Source organism: Calidris pugnax, unplaced genomic scaffold (assembly GCF_001431845.1).
Source record: "Calidris pugnax isolate Ruff unplaced genomic scaffold, ASM143184v1 scaffold273, whole genome shotgun sequence".
Classification (NCBI taxonomy): domain Eukaryota; kingdom Metazoa; phylum Chordata; class Aves; order Charadriiformes; family Scolopacidae; genus Calidris; species Calidris pugnax.
The window spans coordinates 7,398,364-7,418,723 of record NW_015094508.1 but is presented as its reverse complement, the minus strand read 5'-3'; the positions used below and the strand labels follow the sequence as shown (position 1 = coordinate 7,418,723).

Below are 20,360 nucleotides of genomic sequence, written 5' to 3'. Positions count from 1 at the left end.
TCAGTGCACCAAGAAGGATGATTCTTGTGCTTTGAGTGACTGAGATTACAAAGTCCACACCAGAAAAGTGCTACCATATGCACCAAGATATTACAGCACTTGAAATTCAACTTGCATCCAAACAATCCCAGAGCATCGGGCTTGTTAGGACGGTGTAAGATTTGGAGGAACAGAAGCACAAGAGAAGACCCCACAGGCTGAGGAAGGAGCTGGAAGAACACTGCAACTGTGTAAGGAGCTTAGCCATGCAACCATGGGAAAGCCCATGGGAAAACCCAGCCAGGGATTTTGAGTAAAAGTACATGGCATAAGAGGCTTCACAATACATAATGTATTCACTACATAATAGTTCTATCCCCTATATAATAGTTCTACTTTCAATATAGAAAATTAATGTTTATTTACCCTACAGAACTGTGGAATAGCTGCCATTCTTCCTTTGCTTCTGTGCCATTTACATCCATGCTTTTTGACAGTGCCAAAACATGCAGAATTTTTGAGTGGTTTACTATATGAGAAAAACTACACAAGAGTAAGCAATGATTTATTTGTTTGTTTCTGAGAATGTTTTTTGTGAACGTTAGTCAAAGCAACTCCATTTCCAAGAACTGGCAGCAGGCAGTGGAGTCTTGCTCTCCCACATCTGGGCGTTCTGTTGTTTAGGTCTGATCTCTATTTCACAAATATCAGTTGGCCTTTCAGTTGTCAGATCACAGGGTTAGTTCAGGTTCCAAACAGGAGGGTGAGAAGCAAGGAAAAAGAGCTTCGATAGTGACAAACTATTTCCATAATAATACCATGTGGCTTTTGGAGAAGGGGCCACAGAAAGCCACAAGCATTCAGATCCATTTGAGCAAGCCACTATAATATCACACAGCTATGGACAGACAGCATATGTCTCCTGGTCACTCTGTGGAATGTAGTTTTAGAAGAAAGATAGGTTAAACTGCTCAGCTGAAGGGCAAGTCCAAAGACATCTCACACAAAGACTCAGTGCCTCAAGTTATCGATTGGTTTCTATCTTGAATACCTAAAGTAGACATTTTCTGAATGGTATGAATGCATCTTAAAAGAACTTGGAAGGTGAGGTGGTATTTATTCAGAGACTAGTGAATAAATATGCACTATACACCTCAGAAATATAGGTAAGGTTAGGAAGGGACAATACAGGCAGCAACTCGAATCATGGAAAAAAGGATGATATTGTACAAAGGTAAAACCTGACTGAACAAAAGTTAAGTCTAGACTCATTTAACAGTAGTGAATTAATCAAGAACCTTTAATACCAGAGCTTCACTGACGGCAAGCGGGGCATCGTGTGACACAAATATCCCTGTAGCTTCTCTTTTCATGCTTTCTTGGCTCTGTTCTTACAGAGAACACCCTCTTTTTACTGAGTTTTCCAAATAAAAATTGCATAGCCACTAAGCATAATTTCAGGTCAGAACAGACAGGACATAATCAAATGTACCTACATAATTTAAGAGAGAGTTTTGTCTAACCTCTCACCCTTTGTACTCCACACTTCCCCAACACAGTCTTTTCCAATGCATGACCGTTCTTGTCTTCAGAAATATTTTCCTAAAATCTTACCAAAATCTCCCTCGCTGTAATAAAGCCTATAACTCTTGTACCAGTCTGAATGAACAACCTTTTCCTCTCTGCAGCAATACTTTATATATTGGAAGATGTATCGTGTATCCTTTTCTTCTCTAGAATAAATAATCCCAAATCTTTATTTCTTTCCTTAACAGTCATGTTTTGTATATCTCAAAACCATCCCTACTGATCTTCTCTGGCTTTTCTCCCAGCTGGCCTGCATTCTTCTTTGCCTCTTGTACCTAAAGAAGGATGGAAACAGCAGTCTAGCTAAAGCCTTGGTAGTCCTAAGAAGAGGGTAATGAATCTTAGTTTACAGCACACCTGTCTATTCGTCCCAGCATGGGCTTTGCTTTCCCCTTCTCCATTTACTTTTTTTATAAAATGCTGTTCAGCTTGAGAATGATTATAATTCTTAAATCCTTTGCTAGGAATCTACTGATGAGCAGTTATTTTTTTATTTTAACGATTGATTATTCACAAGAGTGGTAGTTTGTATTCATCTGTATTGGACTGCACCCTATTTTGAGGGGATGTTTTTTCAGTTAGTTGCAATCATTAGTAATTCTAGTCTTACTCTCCAGCATGCTTGCAGGCCTTTTTAGCTGCAGTTTTGCCTAGGCAATGCTTCCTAGAGAGCTTAACAGAATGCCATATGAGACAGGTCAAACTATCAAATGATTAAACTTACATTACTTCTCTGATATTTGTAAGCCCTGTTATCATACCTTAGAAGGAAATTAGGTAACCGAAGTAAATTCATGTTACCAAAGCTAAGCGCAATTTCATTGTGTTTTGAAGAATAATATGAAATGAAAAACTCTTCTCCTTGGAAGGAAAATATTTGATGAAATGCAATTTGTCCTAAATATGATATAGTCTGTGTAAGATAATGAACACTTTTCATAGTTCACTAAATCCATGAGGATGAACCAACACAGAGCTGAGGCTTAAATCCTGATTAGCCATTCAGAGCATTTATTTTCCCCAGGTGTGTCATGAACAGTAGCAATATAACCTTTGGCTGTGAATTGCAAGAATATGCATACCCCAAGCCTCAAGTCCTTTAAACTGGCTGCATGAATGTGTGAAGCTCAATCAAAATCCAGCTCTGTGTCTGAACAGATGGTATGATGCAGGTAAGCACTACCGAGCTTTATCAACCTTTTTATGTCTGCAAGGGTACAGAGTTCCTTCTGAAAATCAGGAAACTGTAGGGCTTATTCCTTGTGCTGACATGGCAAATTGTGCCATCTAGACACAGTAACTACAAAAATTTCGTTTCCTGTATGTCCTCATATGAATGGTTATAATTCCTCTTATCGAGAAAAAAGGTGAAAAGTCAAAGAATTAAAGTGTCAGAATAACTGTTCTCATCTGTCATTTGATAACGGACTTGCCATGTCTGCACAAAGGAAGTAAAACACCTCCAAAAATTGTTTTTAGACTGATTTCCACATGGTTCTTTACACTTTAGTTAAGTGTGCTGCCGCTGAGAGGAAGCCCACATACTACAGAGAAGGAAGATAAGGGAGATGTCAAGTGTGTGAAATACTTAGTGGTGATTGTGAATGTAAAACAGCATTTCGCATTTGTGAAAGCCAACTGGACTCACACTGAGATAATGGGATGTTCTCTAAGAAGACCCCCAGCCTGGCACGTGAAAACAGAACCTGACACTGGGCAGGCTGAGGGTGAGTCTCTTGTCTTTATCTTCTGAAATATTGCACACATAATCAGGATGCATATTCTGTTTGAATTGTTGTAACTAAGCAGGTCCAAATATATCTGTCCTTCTGTCCTGCGCAGTGTAGTCTTTCCTATCATCTAGCCCTTGAATCTGGCACCTTGATTTTTCTCTGGACATCAGTGAGACTTTAAACAGCTTAATTTGGCTGTCTTCTCAGGACCAAAGAACGTATTTTTGTGAATAGGGCCTGGCAGCTCATTAAACAGAATCCAAGAAAAACAATACATCTTGAAAAGTCTGTTGAACTGGGAAGCAACTGGCTTTTCTTGTTCCTGCTGGCATACCAGTACAGTTTAGGGGAGTGGTGTTTCCATGCACTGCTGGAATTAGTAGATTGATCCACTACTAGGTACAAGTAAAAAAGACTGACAGTATTTTCCTGGGAGATGCTGGTACTAGCATGTGGTTCTTTGGTCGTATGAACACAGCCCTTAATGTTCTGTTATTGATGCTTTCTGTAGGACTATCCCATCCCATGCTCAAAATTTTGACCATTTTTAAATCAGACACTTCTTGAACAGAGCCACTGCTTTCCTCAGACCCAATTGCGATATCATCTGACTGAATGGACACTTCTGTATTTCTTCAACAACTCTTTTTGAGTGGGCATTACATAATCAGAGCAGATGTGGCTATTATAAGAGTAGTGCCTTAGGTCTCCAAATTTTTGTTCCCTAGACAACTAGAAACAGCTGGTCAAACAGCAGTCAGGGACGCATCCCCCAGAAAAAGCACACACTAGACTCATTTTTCTGAAATGAGGAGATTTTTAACATGACAATCAAGGCTGAAACCCACCACAGTAGGATCCAGAAAAAATTATCTCTTTTCAGGTCTAAAGAGAAAGATTAAATGTTCATCTTTTCACAATTGAATGAAAGCACTTCTGCATAAGGGTTGAATTGGAGTCAGACTGTCCCACCAGCTTCTCCCAACCCAAGCAGAGGTTAGAAGCTGCTGGGCAAAACACGGTCATGACCAAGCACTGCAGTCTGGGCTGTGCTTCTGAGAAGCACATTACAGAAGCTCCCTCAGTTTTAGCTGTAAAACACTTGCATGCTGCTTCAAACACAGTGTTCACTTATCTCCTCTGTCTGCTTGCACCTCATTTCTGCTTTGGGGCTGTGCACTGAAAAAAAAAATTGCCTTCATGTTAGAGCAAAGCACTAGGTGTCCGAAATAAAGAACACTTCTTCTTTATACACTGGTTGCACCAAAAGAGTTGTTTCTCTTTCACCTAATGTAATACTGTTTTTACTTACTTGATATTAGAAGTTACTGTTACCAAGTTGTTAGTTTTGTTTGGGGGTTTCATTTTTGGCTAAAATCTGTCCTGGACAAAGACCAAACAGAAAAGCATGTTCTAAAACTTCTGTCTTACTGCTTGGATTTTACTCTTTACAAATGTTTTTCCATAGCACCTATGCCAAACTTACTTTTAGGCTGTAGGGAGGCAGAAGTCATACAGGGACAATGCTATTCGAAAGCAGTTCAACTCACCTCCAAAATAATGCAGCTGTAGTGTCTTGCTACATTGGCCCATGCTCACAAACAAAAATTAAATGAAGTGTTTGAAGACAGCACTTCATTCCCCAGGAATCCAAAGAGAAGGAATCCCTGCTCAGTGCTTGGATTCTAATTGTTTTTTACTTCCCTGATTGGGAAGTCTCAGGTGTTGCATACTGACCTAGTGTTTCAAGGAGACCAGCTCTCAAGCTCAGGACTTTAGTTATAGACTAGTTAGAGACATAAAAGCCATTCTGAAGTACTTTTTAGATTTTAAAACTGTCAGTCTTGGAAACTGTAAACATTAAACTACACTTTTTAACCTTGACAAAATATTATAATCATGCATTATCGTGGTGTTTAGAGGTTGTTTTCTGAATTCCCTTCCAACAGATGTCTGGGAAGATTTTTATGGAGCAAGTCCATTTGATAAGTGGATTGAATACAAATACAATTAAAACAGATTAAGATGCATTTACTTTTTTTGCCAACTACCTGAAAAGTATCATCAAACAACAAGCTTGGAGATTGCTGAAAAAATAATTTCTGGGAAGATTACAGAAATCTTTTTCTTCTCCACAACAAACATATTATGGCAAGATCACAGAGTTAGTACTCAGTATTGCACAAAAATTCATTTTGAACTGTAAGACGTATGAATGTTTTCTCTCTGAAGTGAAATAAAGGCATGTTTAATAAAATCAAAATATGTTTAGAAGCTAATGGTACAGAAAAATCCCACCAAGGGCTCACACAGTGTGTCCGCATGTAAATCCACCTCGCAGCTCTATTTGTGCTAAAAAAAAACATTACTTCTGTAGAAAAGACTCATTCTCTCTCTCCATTTTATTAGAAGCTGTTTAATGGAAAGTTAGCTCCCCTCCAAGGAGTCACTAAGGAAAAAACTTCATTCCTAGTCTTTAAACATAATTGCTAAATGAAATAAAAAATTACCATATGAAATGATGTCGTGGTTTGGCCTCAGACGGCAACAAAGGACCACGTGCAGCCGCTCGCACACAATAGAGCCCTCACGGCCACGCGGCCGGGAGGGGAAGATGGGAATAAAAAGGCAAAACTCGTGGGTTGAGACAAAGGCAATTTTAACAGAACGGAACAAAGAGCAATAACAACAACAATAACAGAGGGGTATACAACCGCGATCACGATACCGCCGCTCGATACCGCCGCGCGCCGACCGCTCCCGGGACGCCCCCGACCGCTCTACTCCTCCGGGGGTCACCGCCTCCTCTCCCCAACTTCCTGTCCCCTCCCCTTCCCGGCTAGCTCCGGCTACCCCTTGGGCATGGCTCACATGGGATGGAATACTTGTGTCCCTCCTAGGTCCTGGGGAGAATTAACCCCATCACTGCCAGACCCAGGACATCATCCACCCCTTATTCCATACCATTTCATGCCATGCCCAGATCCTACAGTTTCCAGTTGTATACTGTCAGTTTCTCCTGACATATATATATATATACACATATAGGTATAATGTCCTTAGTCTATGGGCCATCGCTCTAAAATGTCTGTTGAGTTCATTTAACCCATGACTTCAACCTCCATCTGTTAGAACAGTCTCTCAGGGCATGCAAGATGGTGTATGTTGGGGCTGGACTGTTGCATGTTGTATCTTTTCTCTGGGCCTTGTGGCTGATGTATCCGGTGTAGCTCATGTCCATGGGTTGAAGACGTTGGTCTCATTGAAATTGCTGGGCGCCAGCTGCTGAGGTCAGTTCTGGTCTCTTCAAGGCTGCACCGTACTTGATTTCTCATCAGAGTCCATCAGTCATTAGTTGGGTGATTCCTACTATAGTACAACCAATAGCAGTCACCAAAGTGAGATGGCAGGGTCATTTAGCAATTAACATCATACAGTTTCATTCATTGGCTATTCTCGCCCAAAATCAGGTTCCCGTGTGGTACACACTGCACTTCCCCATCCTTCCGCATCACCCACCAAGTGCATCCGGGTCCTTGAGCAAAGGCAACCCCACGGACAGGTTTGCCTTTGCCTGAGGCAGGACTGACCCAGACTGTCTTCCCCAACATATTCTTCATGTGCACTACGGGGACTCTGTCTCCCTCCACAGTACGTGGGGGTTTAGACTGGGCAGGGCCAGCTCGGTTGCTAGATCCCCTGGTGTTAACTAACCAGGTAGCCTTTGCTAAATGTGTATCCCAATTTTTAAAAGTCCCACCACCCATTGCTCTCAGTGCAGTTTTTAACAGTCCATTGTACCGTTCTACCTTCCCAGAGGCTGGTGCATGATAGGGAATGTGGTAAACCCACTCAATACCATGCTCTTTGGCCCAGGTGTCAATGAGACTGTTTCGGAAATGAGTCCCATTGTCCGACTCAATTCTCTCTGGGGTGCCATGTCGCCACAGAACTTGCTTTTCGAGGCCCAGGATGGTATTCCGGGCAGTGGCATGGGGCACAGGGTATGTTTCCAGCCATCCAGTGGTTGCTTCCACCATTGTGAGCACATAGCGCTTGCCTTGACGGGTCTGTGGAAGCGTAATATAATCAATCTGCCAGGCCTCCCCATATTTGTATTTCAGCCATCGTCCTCCATACCAAAGGGGCTTTAATCGCTTGGCTTGCTTGATTGCAGCGCATGTCTCACATTCATGGATGACCTGTGCAATAATGTCCATGGTCAAATCCACCCCTCGGTCCCGAGCCCATCTATATGTAGCATCTCTCCCTTGATGGCCTGAAGAGTCATGGGCCCATCGAGCTAAGAATAATTCGCCCTTATGTTGCCAGTCCAGATCCACCTGAGCCACTTCAATCTTGGCAGCCCGATCCACTTGCTGGTTATTCTGATGTTCCTCAGTGGCCCGGCTCTTGGGTACATGGGCATCTACATGACGTACTTTCACAACCAGATTCTCTACCCGGGCAGCGATATCTTGCCACAATTCCGCAGCCCAGACAGGTTTGCCTCTGCGCTGCCAATTCTGCTGCTTCCACTGCTGTAACCACCCCCACAAAGCATTTGCCACCATCCATGAGTCGGTGTAGAGATAAAGTACCGGCCATTTTTCCCGCTCGGCAATGTCCAAAGCCAGCTGAATTGCTTTCACCTCTGCAAATTGGCTTGATTCACCTTGTCCTTCAGTGGCTTCTGCAACTTGTCTTGTAGGACTCCACACAGCAGCCTTCCACTTCCTATGCTTTCCCACAATCCGGCAGGACCCATCAGTGAACAGGGCATATCTCCTCTCATCTTCTGGTAGTTCATTATATGGTGGAGCCTCTTCTGCACGCATCACCTCCTCCTCTGGTGACATTCCAAAATCCTTGCCTTCTGGCCAGTCCATAATCACCTCTAGAATTCCTGGGCGACTGGGGTTTCCCATTCGAGTTCGCTGAGTGATCAGTGCAATCCACTTACTCCACGTAGCATCCGTTGCATGATGTGTGGTAGGGACTCTTTCTTTGAACATCCAACCCAGCACTGGCAGCCGGGGTGCCAAGAGGAGCTGTGCTTCTGTACCAACCACTTCTGAAGCAGATCGAACCCCTTCATATGCTGCCAGTATCTCCTTTTCTGTTGGAGTATAGCGGGCTTCGGATCCTCTGTATCCCCGACTCCAAAATCCTAGGGGTCGACCGCGTGTCTCCCCTGGGGCTTTCTGCCACAGGCTCCAGGTAGGGCCGTTCTCCCCAGCTGCGGTGTAGAGCACATTTTTAACATCTTGTCCTGCCCGGACTGGCCCCAGGGCTACTGCATGGACTATTTCCTGTTTAATTTGTTCAAAAGCTTGTCGTTGCTCAGGACCCCATTTAAAATCGTTCTTCTTCCGGGTAACTTGATACAGAGGGCTCACAATCAGACTGTAATCTGGGATATGCATCCTCCAAAAACCCACAATGCCTAGGAAAGCTTGTGCTTCCTTCTTACTAGTTGGTGGGGACATAGCTGCTATCTTATTGATCACATCCGTTGGGATCTGACGGCGTCCATCTTGCCATTTTACTCCTAAAAACTGGATCTCCTGTGCAGGTCCCTTGACCTTACCCCGTCTTATAGCAAAACCAGCTTTCAGAAGGATTTGAATTATTTTATGCCCCTTCTCAAAAACTTCTTCTGCTGTGTTGCCCCATATGATAATATCGTCAATGTACTGCAGATGTTCTGGAGCTTCACCCTTTTCCAGTGCAGTCTGGATCAGTCCGTGGCAAATGGTGGGGCTGTGTTTCCACCCCTGGGGCAATCGATTCCAGGTGTACTGGACACCTCTCCAAGTGAAAGCAAACTGGGGCCTGCACTCTGCTGCCAGAGGGATTGAGAAGAATGCATTGGCGATATCAATTGTGGCGTACCACTTGGCTGCCTTGGACTCCAGTTCGTATTGAAGTTCTAACATGTCCGGCACGGCAGCACTCAGCGGTGGCGTGACTTCGTTGAGGCCACGATAGTCCACAGTTAGCCTCCACTCTCCATTAGATTTCCGCACCGGCCATATGGGACTGTTAAAGGGTGAGTGAGTCTTGCTGATCACTCCTTGAATCTCTAGTTGACGAATCAGCTCATGGATGGGGATCAGAGAGTCTCGGTTAGTTCGATATTGCCGCCGATGAACTGTTGTGGTAGCAATTGGCACCTGTTGTTCTTCAACCTTCAACAGCCCTACAACAGAAGGGTCCTCTGAAAGACCAGGCAAGGTGGACAGCTGTTTAACTTCTTCCGCCTCCAATGCAGCTATGCCAAAAGCCCACCGGTACCCTTTTGGATCCTTAAAATATCCTCTCCTGAGATAATCTATACCAAGGATACATGGAGCATCTGGGCCAGTCACAATGGGATGCTTTTGCCACTCATTTCCAGTTAGGCTCACTTCAGCTTCCAGTACAGTCAACTCTTGGGATCCCCCTGTCACTCCAGAAATACAGATGCGTTCTGTCCCTGTATGGCTTGATGGTATTATGGTACACTGTGCACCCGTGTCCACTAAAGCTCTATACTCCTGTGGCTCTGACGTGCCAGGCCATCGAATCCACACTGTCCAATAAATCCGGTTGTCCCTTTCCCCCACCTGGCCGGAGGCAGGGCCCCCCTAATAGTGGTCATAGTATCCGTTACTTGCTTGTTGCAGAAATGATTTGGAGGTTCCTTCAAGGGGATCAGAAGTAGGTTCAGGCCTTCTATACTGTCTGGGGAACTGCACATTGGAAACTGGGGCAGCACTTTTCCTGGAGGGATCCCCTTTTGTGGTGGTTCTTCCTTGCAGTTCCTGTACCCGTGCCCGTAGGACTGAAGTAGGTTGTCCATCCCACTTCCTCATGTCCTCTCCGTGGTCACGCAGGCAGAACCACAGGGTGTTTCGTGGTGTGTACTCCCTGTATTCTCTATCTTGAGTGGAGAAGTGTCTGCTTCTAACAGCTGAGATACTGGCTCGTACAGGCGGGGAGGATATATTCTCTTCAAGTTGCTGGACCTTCCGGGACAGTTTCTCCACAGCTGAGACAAGGGGAGAAGAGAGACTTTCTTCATATTGCCGAAGTCGGGCAGCCACCTCATCCACCGTTGGTCCCTCTTCGCCTCTCCATTCCATCACTGCCAATGAGTTGGCATATGACGATGGGGCGCTCCGTACAAACTTCCGCCACATGGGCCTTGTGCACTGGACCTCATCAGGATCTGTGGGTGACTGTGCATTGTCCAGGTCACAATAAATCATCTCCCGCACGGCTAGTTCTCTCAGGTACTGGATACCTCTCTCCATGGTGGTCCACTTGCTCGGATGGCATATAACATCTTCACTGAAGGGGTACCTTTCCCTCACACCTGATAGGAGTCGCCTCCAGAGGCTGAGGACCTGTGTCTTCTTCCCAATTGCCTTGTCAATGCCCGCCTCTCTAGACAGAGATCCCAGCTGCCTGGCCTCCCTACCCTCCAATTCCAAGCTACTGGCTCCGTTATCCCAGCACCGGAGCAGCCAGGTGACAATGTGCTCGCCTGGAAGTCGGCCGAAATCTTTCCGCATGTCCCGCAGCTCACTCAGGGACAGGGATCGAGTGATTATCTCTGATTCTGCCTCTTCCTCTTGTTCTCGTGATGACCCTGCTTCATTGTCATCCCTCACTAAGCGAACTGATTTCTTGTTGCATTTCTTCTTCTGGATAGGGGCGACTGACACGGGCACAGGCTGATTTTCTGGTTCAGTTGCAGTGACTGCCACTGGGGTTGGGGCAGCCGCAGCACCTGCTGCAGGGGCTGGAGCAGCCACAGCACTGGTTGCAGGGGTTGGAGCAGCCACAGTGTCTACTGCAGGGGTTGGAGCAGCCACAGCATTGGTTGCAGGGGTCGGAGCAGCCACAGCACTGGTTGCAGGGGTCGGAGCAGCCACAGTGTCTGTCGCAGGGGTTGGGGCAGCCACAGCATTGGTTGCAGGGACTGGAGCAGCCGCAGCATTGGTTGCAGGGGCTGGAGCAGCCACAGTGTCTGTCGCAGGGGTTGGAGCAGCCACAGTGTCTGTCAGCCTGGTTTCCATGTCCTCCCCCTGAGGATGCTGCACAACATTGAGCAGTGCTCGGTAGATACTGGCCAAGGCCCAGCACAATGCAGTGAGCTGTGCCTCTCTGGAATAGCCACAGCATTTTCCTTTCAAATATTCTACCACTTTATCAGGGTCCTGTAATTGTTCGGTGGTGAGATCCCAGACCATTGGAGGTGAAAAGGTCTCTAGATACCTGCCCATGTTCTCCCACATGCCATGCCACCCATGACCCTCCAGCCTTGGGGCAGATCTCTTGGTGGTAGCCTTAAATAGTTGCTTAACCTTAAACAAAATCTGAAACACATTCAGGAGACCTAGCAGTAAGACCAAACTGGTTTGCGTGTCCCAAGGGTATTCAAAATTTTCAAAAACTGACATATCCAGCACAAAAAAGGAGGTGAAAGAGCTGGGGAAAATATCCCCCCCTGCTTCCCTCATAGATTCAGTGTGTTTATCAATAAATTCCCCGAGATATGGGCAGGAAAGCAGCGCTGAATAAACACCCCAACAAAACCATCTGAACAGAGATGCTATCATATCATAAGTTGATATAGCACAAGACAGCAAAATTATAACCCTGATCCCTCTCCCAGAAGTGATAAACATCATCACGGGCAGTACATACGGCATGTAAGAGTTCACATAACACAGCCATGAAAACAAACGAAACAACATTGTGCCCAGCAACTAATACAATGAACACAGATACAAAATTCCTTTTAACATGCCCTGGTCGGATCTGCCGTAATCTCAACCCTCCGAGTGCCCCACGTTGGGCGCCAAAAAGGACTGTCGTGGTTTGGCCTCAGACGGCAACAAAGGACCACGTGCAGCCGCTCGCACACAATAGAGCCCTCACGGCCACGCGGCCGGGAGGGGAAGATGGGAATAAAAAGGCAAAACTCGTGGGTTGAGACAAAGGCAATTTTAACAGAACGGAACAAAGAGCAATAACAACAACAATAACAGAGGGGTATACAACCGCGATCACGATACCGCCGCTCGATACCGCCGCGCGCCGACCGCTCCCGGGACGCCCCCGACCGCTCTACTCCTCCGGGGGTCACCGCCTCCTCTCCCCAACTTCCTGTCCCCTCCCCTTCCCGGCTAGCTCCGGCTACCCCTTGGGCATGGCTCACATGGGATGGAATACTTGTGTCCCTCCTAGGTCCTGGGGAGAATTAACCCCATCACTGCCAGACCCAGGACAAATGACTTAGTCGGTCTTTCAAAATAATTTTCATCATAGTCTCAATTCTGAAGTCATTACTGGATTTCTTTAGAGGATAAAATGTTTATTTAGAGATATATATAACACTCAGAAGCAACAAAAGGAACAAATATGAGGGAAAAAAAACCCAAATAGATTATACAGCTTAGTATCTCCTTCATTTTCTCCTTCTCTTTCCACCTTTCTAGAGGTTCTTTAAAAGCCCCTTTCCCCTTAGTTTTCCTTATTTTCAAATAGTTTTCTTCTATTTCTTCTTTCAGCTGATTCCAATCATTTATCAGCAGTCCCGCCTAAGCCAGGAGGTCCCAGTTGACTGGAGGTTAGCAGATGGGATGCCCCACCTACAAGAAGAGCCACAAGGAGGATCTGGGGAACTACAGGAACATCCAAAGAAGAGCAATGAAGCTGGTGAAGGGTGTAAAGAACAAGTCTCATAAGGAGCGGCTGAGGGAGCTGGAGCTGTTCAGTCTGGAGAAAAGGAGGCTGAGGGGAGACCTTATCAATTTCTACAACTACCTGAAATGAGGTTGTAGTGAGGTGGGGATTGGGTCTCTTCTCCCAAGTAACAAGTGAGAGGACGAGAGGAAATAGCCTCAAGTTACACCAGGGGAGGTTTAGATTGGATATTAAAAAAAATTCCTTCACAGAAAGGGTTATCAAACATTGGAACAGGCTGCCCAGGGAAGTGGTTGAGCCACCATGCCTGGAGGTATTTAGAAGACATGCAGATGTGGCACTTAGTGCCATGGTTTAATGTTGGATGTCATAGTGTTAGGTTAACAGTTGGACTTGATGATCTTAAGGGTCTTTTCCAGCCTAAATTATTCTATGATTCTATTCTTTCTCTTTGCAAATCCACATGCTTGTCTTCTCTTGCCGCCATTAAATATAGCAGCCTGGCTCCATTTGTCTTATGTGACTCTTCCAGACCTTCTCCTCTGCCTCTTTACTAAGAGTCTTTTACACCTGGCTACAAAGGTAGAAAGCCTCTTTCTTCCTCACCTTTAAAAAAAAAAAAGGGGGAAAAAAATCCCAGGACACTGCTGGGTCAAGCAACAACCCTTTGCTAATCATAACTGCATTCTCTTATCCCACCACACCCTCTGTCAGACCTTCTCCCTTAGTTATATCACCACTGTAGCTCATGGCCAGGGGCTGTTTCTTAAGGACAAGCCAGCCAATACACCACACACTACTGAGAAGTCCAAGTTAAGATCTCTGAACATTTACCCTTTCCCTGCCTCCTCAGCATGCAGCCTCATCTGGCTTCTCTTTTATGGGAAGCTCCAGGCTTGCTGCCAATTTGGGGACAAGATGAGTTGAATGATACACATCAGGGTACAGGCATATTCAGCTTTCCATCAAGAGAATTAAGACAAGAAATCAGATGCACATTTGCACTTCAGTATATGCCATTTTCCAAATTGTTTAGTGCAAACTAATGGCAAAGGCCTCCACACTTGATGGAAAAGGTAGTTTGCTGAAATGTATAGATGGTCAGCAGTTCCCATGGTGGTGGCCTTGTCCTATACTTTGTCTTTACTCTAATCTCCAGCAGATGATGAAGGTCACTGTGAAGTTCAATTATAGGCCTAACATCAAAACAGCATCTCTCCTGTTTCAGCTACAGCAGGATCCTTGGACTCCTCACTTAAATTCTCCAGATGCACCATGGCAGATGCTTGGCAAATCCAGTGGGAGTCTGAGTGCTCAAGAGCGAGTAATGCCTGCTGCCAGACAGCCTTAAAGTAGGAGCTTGGGAGTCTCTCTAGTACCTGGTGGGCAGTAACTCATACCAAATGCACCTAACTGTAAGAGAGGCCATCCTACCACCACCATAGACTAATATTAACCACCACCAGATCACCAGCCTGGCTAAGAGGCAGCAGTGAGTCTCACCATCATCCATGCTGGAGGCAGCATGAGGATGGAGATATGGATATTGACTTTGAACTGTTTTTCTTTCCCTCTCCAGCAAGCAACAACTGCTTTTTTCTTACCCCACAAGGATGGCATTTTTCAGAGTCCCGGAGTGTGCAGTGATGTTCTTCCTCCAGAAATCCTGTTGCCACCTTGACTCTAGGAGAAAGGCAATAAGATGTTACTGCTTTGGAGACACTATTCTTCAGCAGTTCATTTCAGACTTTTTTCCAACACAGCAGTCTCCAATCCCAGCTGGGATTGGAGATTGCACTCTAGGAAGTGGTCTACATGCCTTCCTGAAATTGTATACTTGCTCTGCATGGGGCTATGCTATGCCTCTCTTTTCTTCTCACCAAGCAGTAAGGGCATGTCAAGGTTTAGGCTGGGCTGGCTACTAAACAAATGACAGCTGTTTTCTTAACTCCTCTCCTTTCCCACAAGGGTGGGAGAGAGAATAAGGAGAGAGAGATTTATGGGTTGAAAAAAAAAAAACCAACTTGAACAGCTTTAATGGAATATTAACAATAAAAAGAAAAGATAATAATATTAATAAGAAAATTACTAAATATATACAAATATATATAAAACCAATATCGAGTTCCCAGGGTGATGATCACATCGCTGGCAGGCACTGGAACTGGACTCAGTGGCAGACCAGAACTGGATTCAAAGACTGGATTCAGGAATGCATGGATCAGGAACAAAGACAGAGAATAGACAGAGTTCCCCTTGGATGCCACCCATTGAAGCTCCTTTGTTCCCTCAGCTTTGTACTGAGTATGATACAGATGGGATGGAATAACCCACTGGTGAGTTTTGGGTGACCTGTCCTGTCCACTCCTCCCCACAGGTGCACTCTTCCAACCCTCCAACATGATACAAAACAAAGTGAGCTGACTTACATATACTTATCCTAGGTAGTTACAGTAATGAGTATATGCAAGAGCCTCTCTGCATACCATTCCCTGGTATTAACTATAAACATCAGAGGTTATCTGCTAGAAGCAGGCACTGTCTAAAAAAATATACCGTTAATTTCAGTGAGTTAGTTAGTTAGAAGAGATTTAACTGAAATGTAAAATTACTGGAAATAAATTTGTTATTGTTCTATCTCAACCTAGGGCAGTGCCTAAGGATGAGCACAACAGGATGGCCACTTTGGTACTATACTAACCAAAAAAGAGGCCTCCGAATTATGTCTGTGCCGCTGACTTTGAAGAGGTGTGTTATGGAGTGGTGGCAATACAACATGTGAGTGTCCTGATGCAACCAACCACATGTGCTGTGTATTGAACCAATGTGTAGTGAATATGGGGAGCTCTTTAGTGAAGGCTGCACAAACCGCACATGGGCAGACTTGGTAAAGCAGAGCCTGGGTGCTAAGACTTCATTCTTGCTCCATCCAAGCATACAGGTGCTCTCAGAGCGTCCTAAGGTTGGAACAGTGTAAACAGACAGGAAGATTAAACCTCTGAGGGTCCATGTCAATGGCTTCACAGCACAGCTCAGCCATGGTCGAACTTAGGTCTCTCTTAAGGAAGAGTATAGGGATTTTAGGATGTCAGTCCAAAGAACAGTGTGATTACAAAAAAAAATCACAAAAGAGGCTGGAAAACAAACTCTGAAAGAGTGAGAATACATATAGACACTAAGCACTTACAAAAGGGGATATGTTACCCTAAGTGTCTGGAAATCAAATCATTTTGTTTCATCTGCAAGTGACAGATTCATCATTTGATAGATCTCAGAGGGAAGGGGCAAGCATAACTACACCTTTTACAATTCATGCTTTCAGTTATTTTCATATGCCTAAATCAGATCTGATCGTTTAGATTGATTTTGCATTTCCCAGACTCCTGTGGGATTCATTTGTACTCAATTTTCATTCCATTCGCCCTCACAGATCAAGTAATGTGCTACCACAGACACAAAAAAACACCAGTGCCATTGTAAAATTAAAAAAAAACTCTAAAAAACCAAGACCAAACAAAACAAACCACACACCAACTTTAGAGCATGCAGTGCGACCTTTTAAAATTGCAAGAAATGTGATTGGTTTTTTGTTTGGATATTGATAGAATAATAGAATTTTTTACTAAGTCTTACAGTTCTAGGCAACTAGTAAGGAGAGATTTTAAAACATAGCCATAATATTCACTTGGCAAGGAAATGCACGTTTAGAACTACTGAAATAGCTACAAGTGAAATTTCATAGATGTCCATTTAATTGCATGAGGAGAAGTTACCTTTATGTGTGCTATTTTGCAAAAAATATGCAGTAGTGAAACAGAAAATTCTGGAAACAAGCTGAATCTGCAGGACGAGCAAGGGAGAAGGTTGTCAGAAATTTTATTTCCTAGATAAGAAAATGAATAAAGAGATACTGGACAAAACCAAAATGATGAAACATGTAAATCAAAACAGTGTCTAAATGGAAAATCAACAGAGAAAGGATAGAGGGGGAAAAAAAGGCATGTTATCAAAACAAAAATAAAAGATACAGAAGGAATACCAGAGGATCAAAGTAGAAAACTAGCGATAGATGATTAATATGCTACAGGTCTAAGCTATTTTTTCATGACAGTACACACAAAAGGAAAGAAGATAACATCCTAGGGACTGAGGCATGTTTTCCTTGGCTCGGGGGAGTGAATCACTGAAAGGCTTTACCCTCATCATAAAACAGATAAGAAGGCAATTAGAACTACTGAAAGCCAACAAAGCACTAGACCCAGATGACTTAAATACTCAAATTATGAAAGCGGAAGAAAGGAGAACTGGTAACCTTATAGAAAAGATTTATGACAACTTACTGAGAAAGGCATATTACTAATGGGCTGGAGAAAGAATTGATGCAGTTGCCACATTTAATAGAGAAAAGAAGGAGCCAGAGAACAGATGTGTTCAGCTGTGTTCCTATATCCTATATAGGAAATACTCATTAGGAAAGATAAAAAATTTGCATGAGACTGAGATGAGATATGGAAATAATAAGGAGAAAGGGAGGACAGGGGACACACATTTGCAAAACTCATTATTTTTGGTTTCTTCGGATATCTGGTTGCCTTCAGTATTGACCACCTAACAGTAGGAAAGGGCATCTGTAGTAATGTCCATTTATCTGGGTTTGAGGCAAGAATGTAATGTGCAGCCAGAGACAGTGTCTCCCAGATCTGCATTCATGGTTGTTAGGCAAAGAGAGCATTTCTTCCTGATAAAGGACCCAGCACAGGCAGCCACATCAGTCAGCGGAGCATAAACGTGTTCATTCCAGTGGCTGGCTCCAACCTTGCAGAAGCAGAAGTTAATTGAATAACCTGGCAGACACATCTGACCACTTAAGAGCAATTTCAAAAGTGCCACAAGGCACGAAGACATGTAAATAACCCTTCAGAGACTACAGAGCAGCAGCAGAACATCACTGAAAGACATGAGTCACAACTCAACACTGAAGGGACACTTTCAGAAGTGCCCTTAATAAGCAAATGCTTTTATAAGTGCAGACACCACAATTTTAAGTTATTTGCATGGGTAAGGCAAAATGTAAGGGGAAAATATTAAAGAGAGAAATTTAAGGTCAAAACACAAAAAGCAGTAAGTGGATGCTTGTAATCCCTTCCCTTTTCCCCGAAAACACTCTGCCAAATTCATTCCCCTAAATTATGCTGTTAATTTACTGTGGCCATTAATTTGTACTTTTAATTGGTACTTTGTGTTTATAAAGGATTATTAGCTTCAGAAAAAGCAAAATCTCTAAGATCAGGAACTCAAAAATGCCTATTTACACCGTTCTATTTGTGCACTTAGAGTCTTGAGGGCAAATTAGGGCTGCCAAATTTAAAAAAGACTCCAAACACTAATTTTCTTGCCATAATGTGATTTGGCACATGGGGCTGAGAGTCAGGTAATCAATTTGCCCACTAACTCCTTTAAAGATCTTCTCGTGTATCACTTCACATTACAAATTGAGAAAAGTACTGTACAATCAGTACACGCAGGGTATTTTTCAAAACCAGAAATATGCACATTTCCAACAAAATGAAGCTTATATAAATGTAACTACTTATATAAGCAGAGGCAGAGCTGCAAGACAGCCTTTATACTTAAATAAGTGTACAATCTTCAAAGGCCTTCACCCTTCTTATCAGCAAGCCTGTGCACGCTCTTGTCCAGGGTTTGTCACACGATTTATCTTTTCTAAGGGGGGAAAGCGTTTCTGTGAGAAGTGCTGTTAAAAGGCTAAAGCGCTTCATCAGTGTGAAACAATTTAAAGAAATACTACTATTTTTAGTTTCAGTGAGATATTTAGTTCATTAAGTGGCACTTCTAGCTGTCCTGATCACTGCATCTACCTCTTATTATGGCCAACATTTCTGATCATCGGAAAACTAAAATAAGCTTGCAGCTTATACCTCATCCTGAGTAACAACAGGGATGAGAAAGGGCTGGATTCACTGAGGAAAGAAAATCTAAAACCAAAGAAATACTTACCACACAGCTCAAAATGCTCGTATGAGCAGCAATGAATCAGAACCTGACACCACACTGGAGACACATATCATGTTGGATCTTTCTTCTAAAAAGTACCTAAAGTATTTGTGTACTAAATCCGTGTACCAAGATCACAGCAAGAGATTTCATTATAAGGTCACACATCAATTAACACACAAAATCAGCAGAACTATTTTTACCCAAAAGAATTCTTGAAATATAGGACAGCAAACACAGCATTGGAAAAAGGATTGTGCACCAAATTAGGAAAGTTGGGACACATGGGTAAGAAGAATACTAGAAGCTCAAAATAGCTAATTTTTAAATGTAAACACTGTAAGAAGACAAACAAAAAAAATAACCATATTAACATCTCCCATATTTTCTAAGGACAGCTCTGTGTAGCTCTGTTCTGAATAGGTGCTCCATCCTTGGAAGTGTTCAAGGCCAAGCTGGATGGGGCTTTGAGTAACCTGGACTAGTGGAAGGTGTTCCTGTCCGTGGCCAGGTGGTTGGAACTAGATGATTTTTAAGGTTGTTTCCAACTCCAACCATACTATGATTCTGTGAATAGTCATCATCTGTCATTTGATATCTGTGTGTTCACAACTACACAGTTAACCTTACTGGAAGCTAGGACTCTAAGCACTGGCTCTCCAGTCTTTATTCATTCCATTTTCTCTCTACCTTTCAAAGCATCAACTGGACAAAGGAATTACACAGCTGTCATTGAAGTGATACACAACTGTCAGGAGTATATTTGCTGGTTATACACAGTAAGTTCAAAAACAAATAAGAGGTATGGTATTTTTTGACTCAGCACAGAGTAGTCAGTTGCTACTTCAACTTCTGACATGTCTTCTCTGCACAGACAATTTTTCTTTGCTCTGTTATTTTTACCTGATATTTTGACTTTTCGTTTTACCAGGTCATACCGTATCATCTTGGACAGCCTCAGGCACCTCTGAGCAATCAATGGCACAGAGTACAAAGGCTGAAAAAGCAACTGCAGGTGCAAACTCTGCTATCTCTGATCCCATCTGGTGCACTGTAATCATCCATTGCTTAAGGCTTCAAAAACTCCAAAGCTGACCCTGTGCTCTATAAATCATGTTTCTTTTACAGAACTATCCCCCTCAGCTATTAAATGAATTGTTTTGTATAAACATGCATCAAATCTTATTGTTCCTTTCCAAGCTTCCAAAGTGCATAGCTTACCCCAGAGGAGAGAGAAACTGAGAGATACTTGGAAGATCATAACAAAAATATATAAAAAAGAAACAAAAGAAAAAAACCAACTACTATATTCTGGCTAGCCAAAAACTATACAAAACAATGCTTATC

At 43.5% G+C, this 20,360-nt stretch overlaps 1 protein-coding gene across 1 annotated transcript; it reads right to left on the bottom strand.

Moving 5' to 3' along the window:
• Positions 1-5,941: 5,941 nt before the first annotated feature.
• LOC106901835 lies at positions 5,942-19,959 on the bottom strand. Its single transcript, XM_014964849.1, has 4 exons — positions 19,917-19,959; positions 12,354-12,488; positions 10,112-11,088; positions 5,942-9,928 (listed from the first exon to the last, which is right to left on the bottom strand). The coding sequence occupies exons 1-4, from the start codon at positions 19,957-19,959 to the stop codon at positions 6,743-6,745; spliced, it is 4,341 nt and encodes a 1,446-aa protein (XP_014820335.1). The 3' UTR covers positions 5,942-6,742.
• Positions 19,960-20,360: the final 401 nt, after the last annotated feature.

Coding starts and splice junctions, on each gene's coding strand:
- LOC106901835 (XM_014964849.1), bottom strand. CDS start 19,959: ATGATACGGTATGACCTGGTAAAACGAAAAGTCAAAATATCAG. Junction 12,489..19,916: donor ACGAAAAGTCAAAATATCAG/GTAAAAATAACA, acceptor CCCAAGGGGTAG/CCGGAGCTAGCCGGGAAGGG. Junction 11,089..12,353: donor GCGGCGGTATCGTGATCGCG/GTTGTATACCCC, acceptor TGGCTGCTCCAG/CCCCTGCAGCAGGTGCTGCG.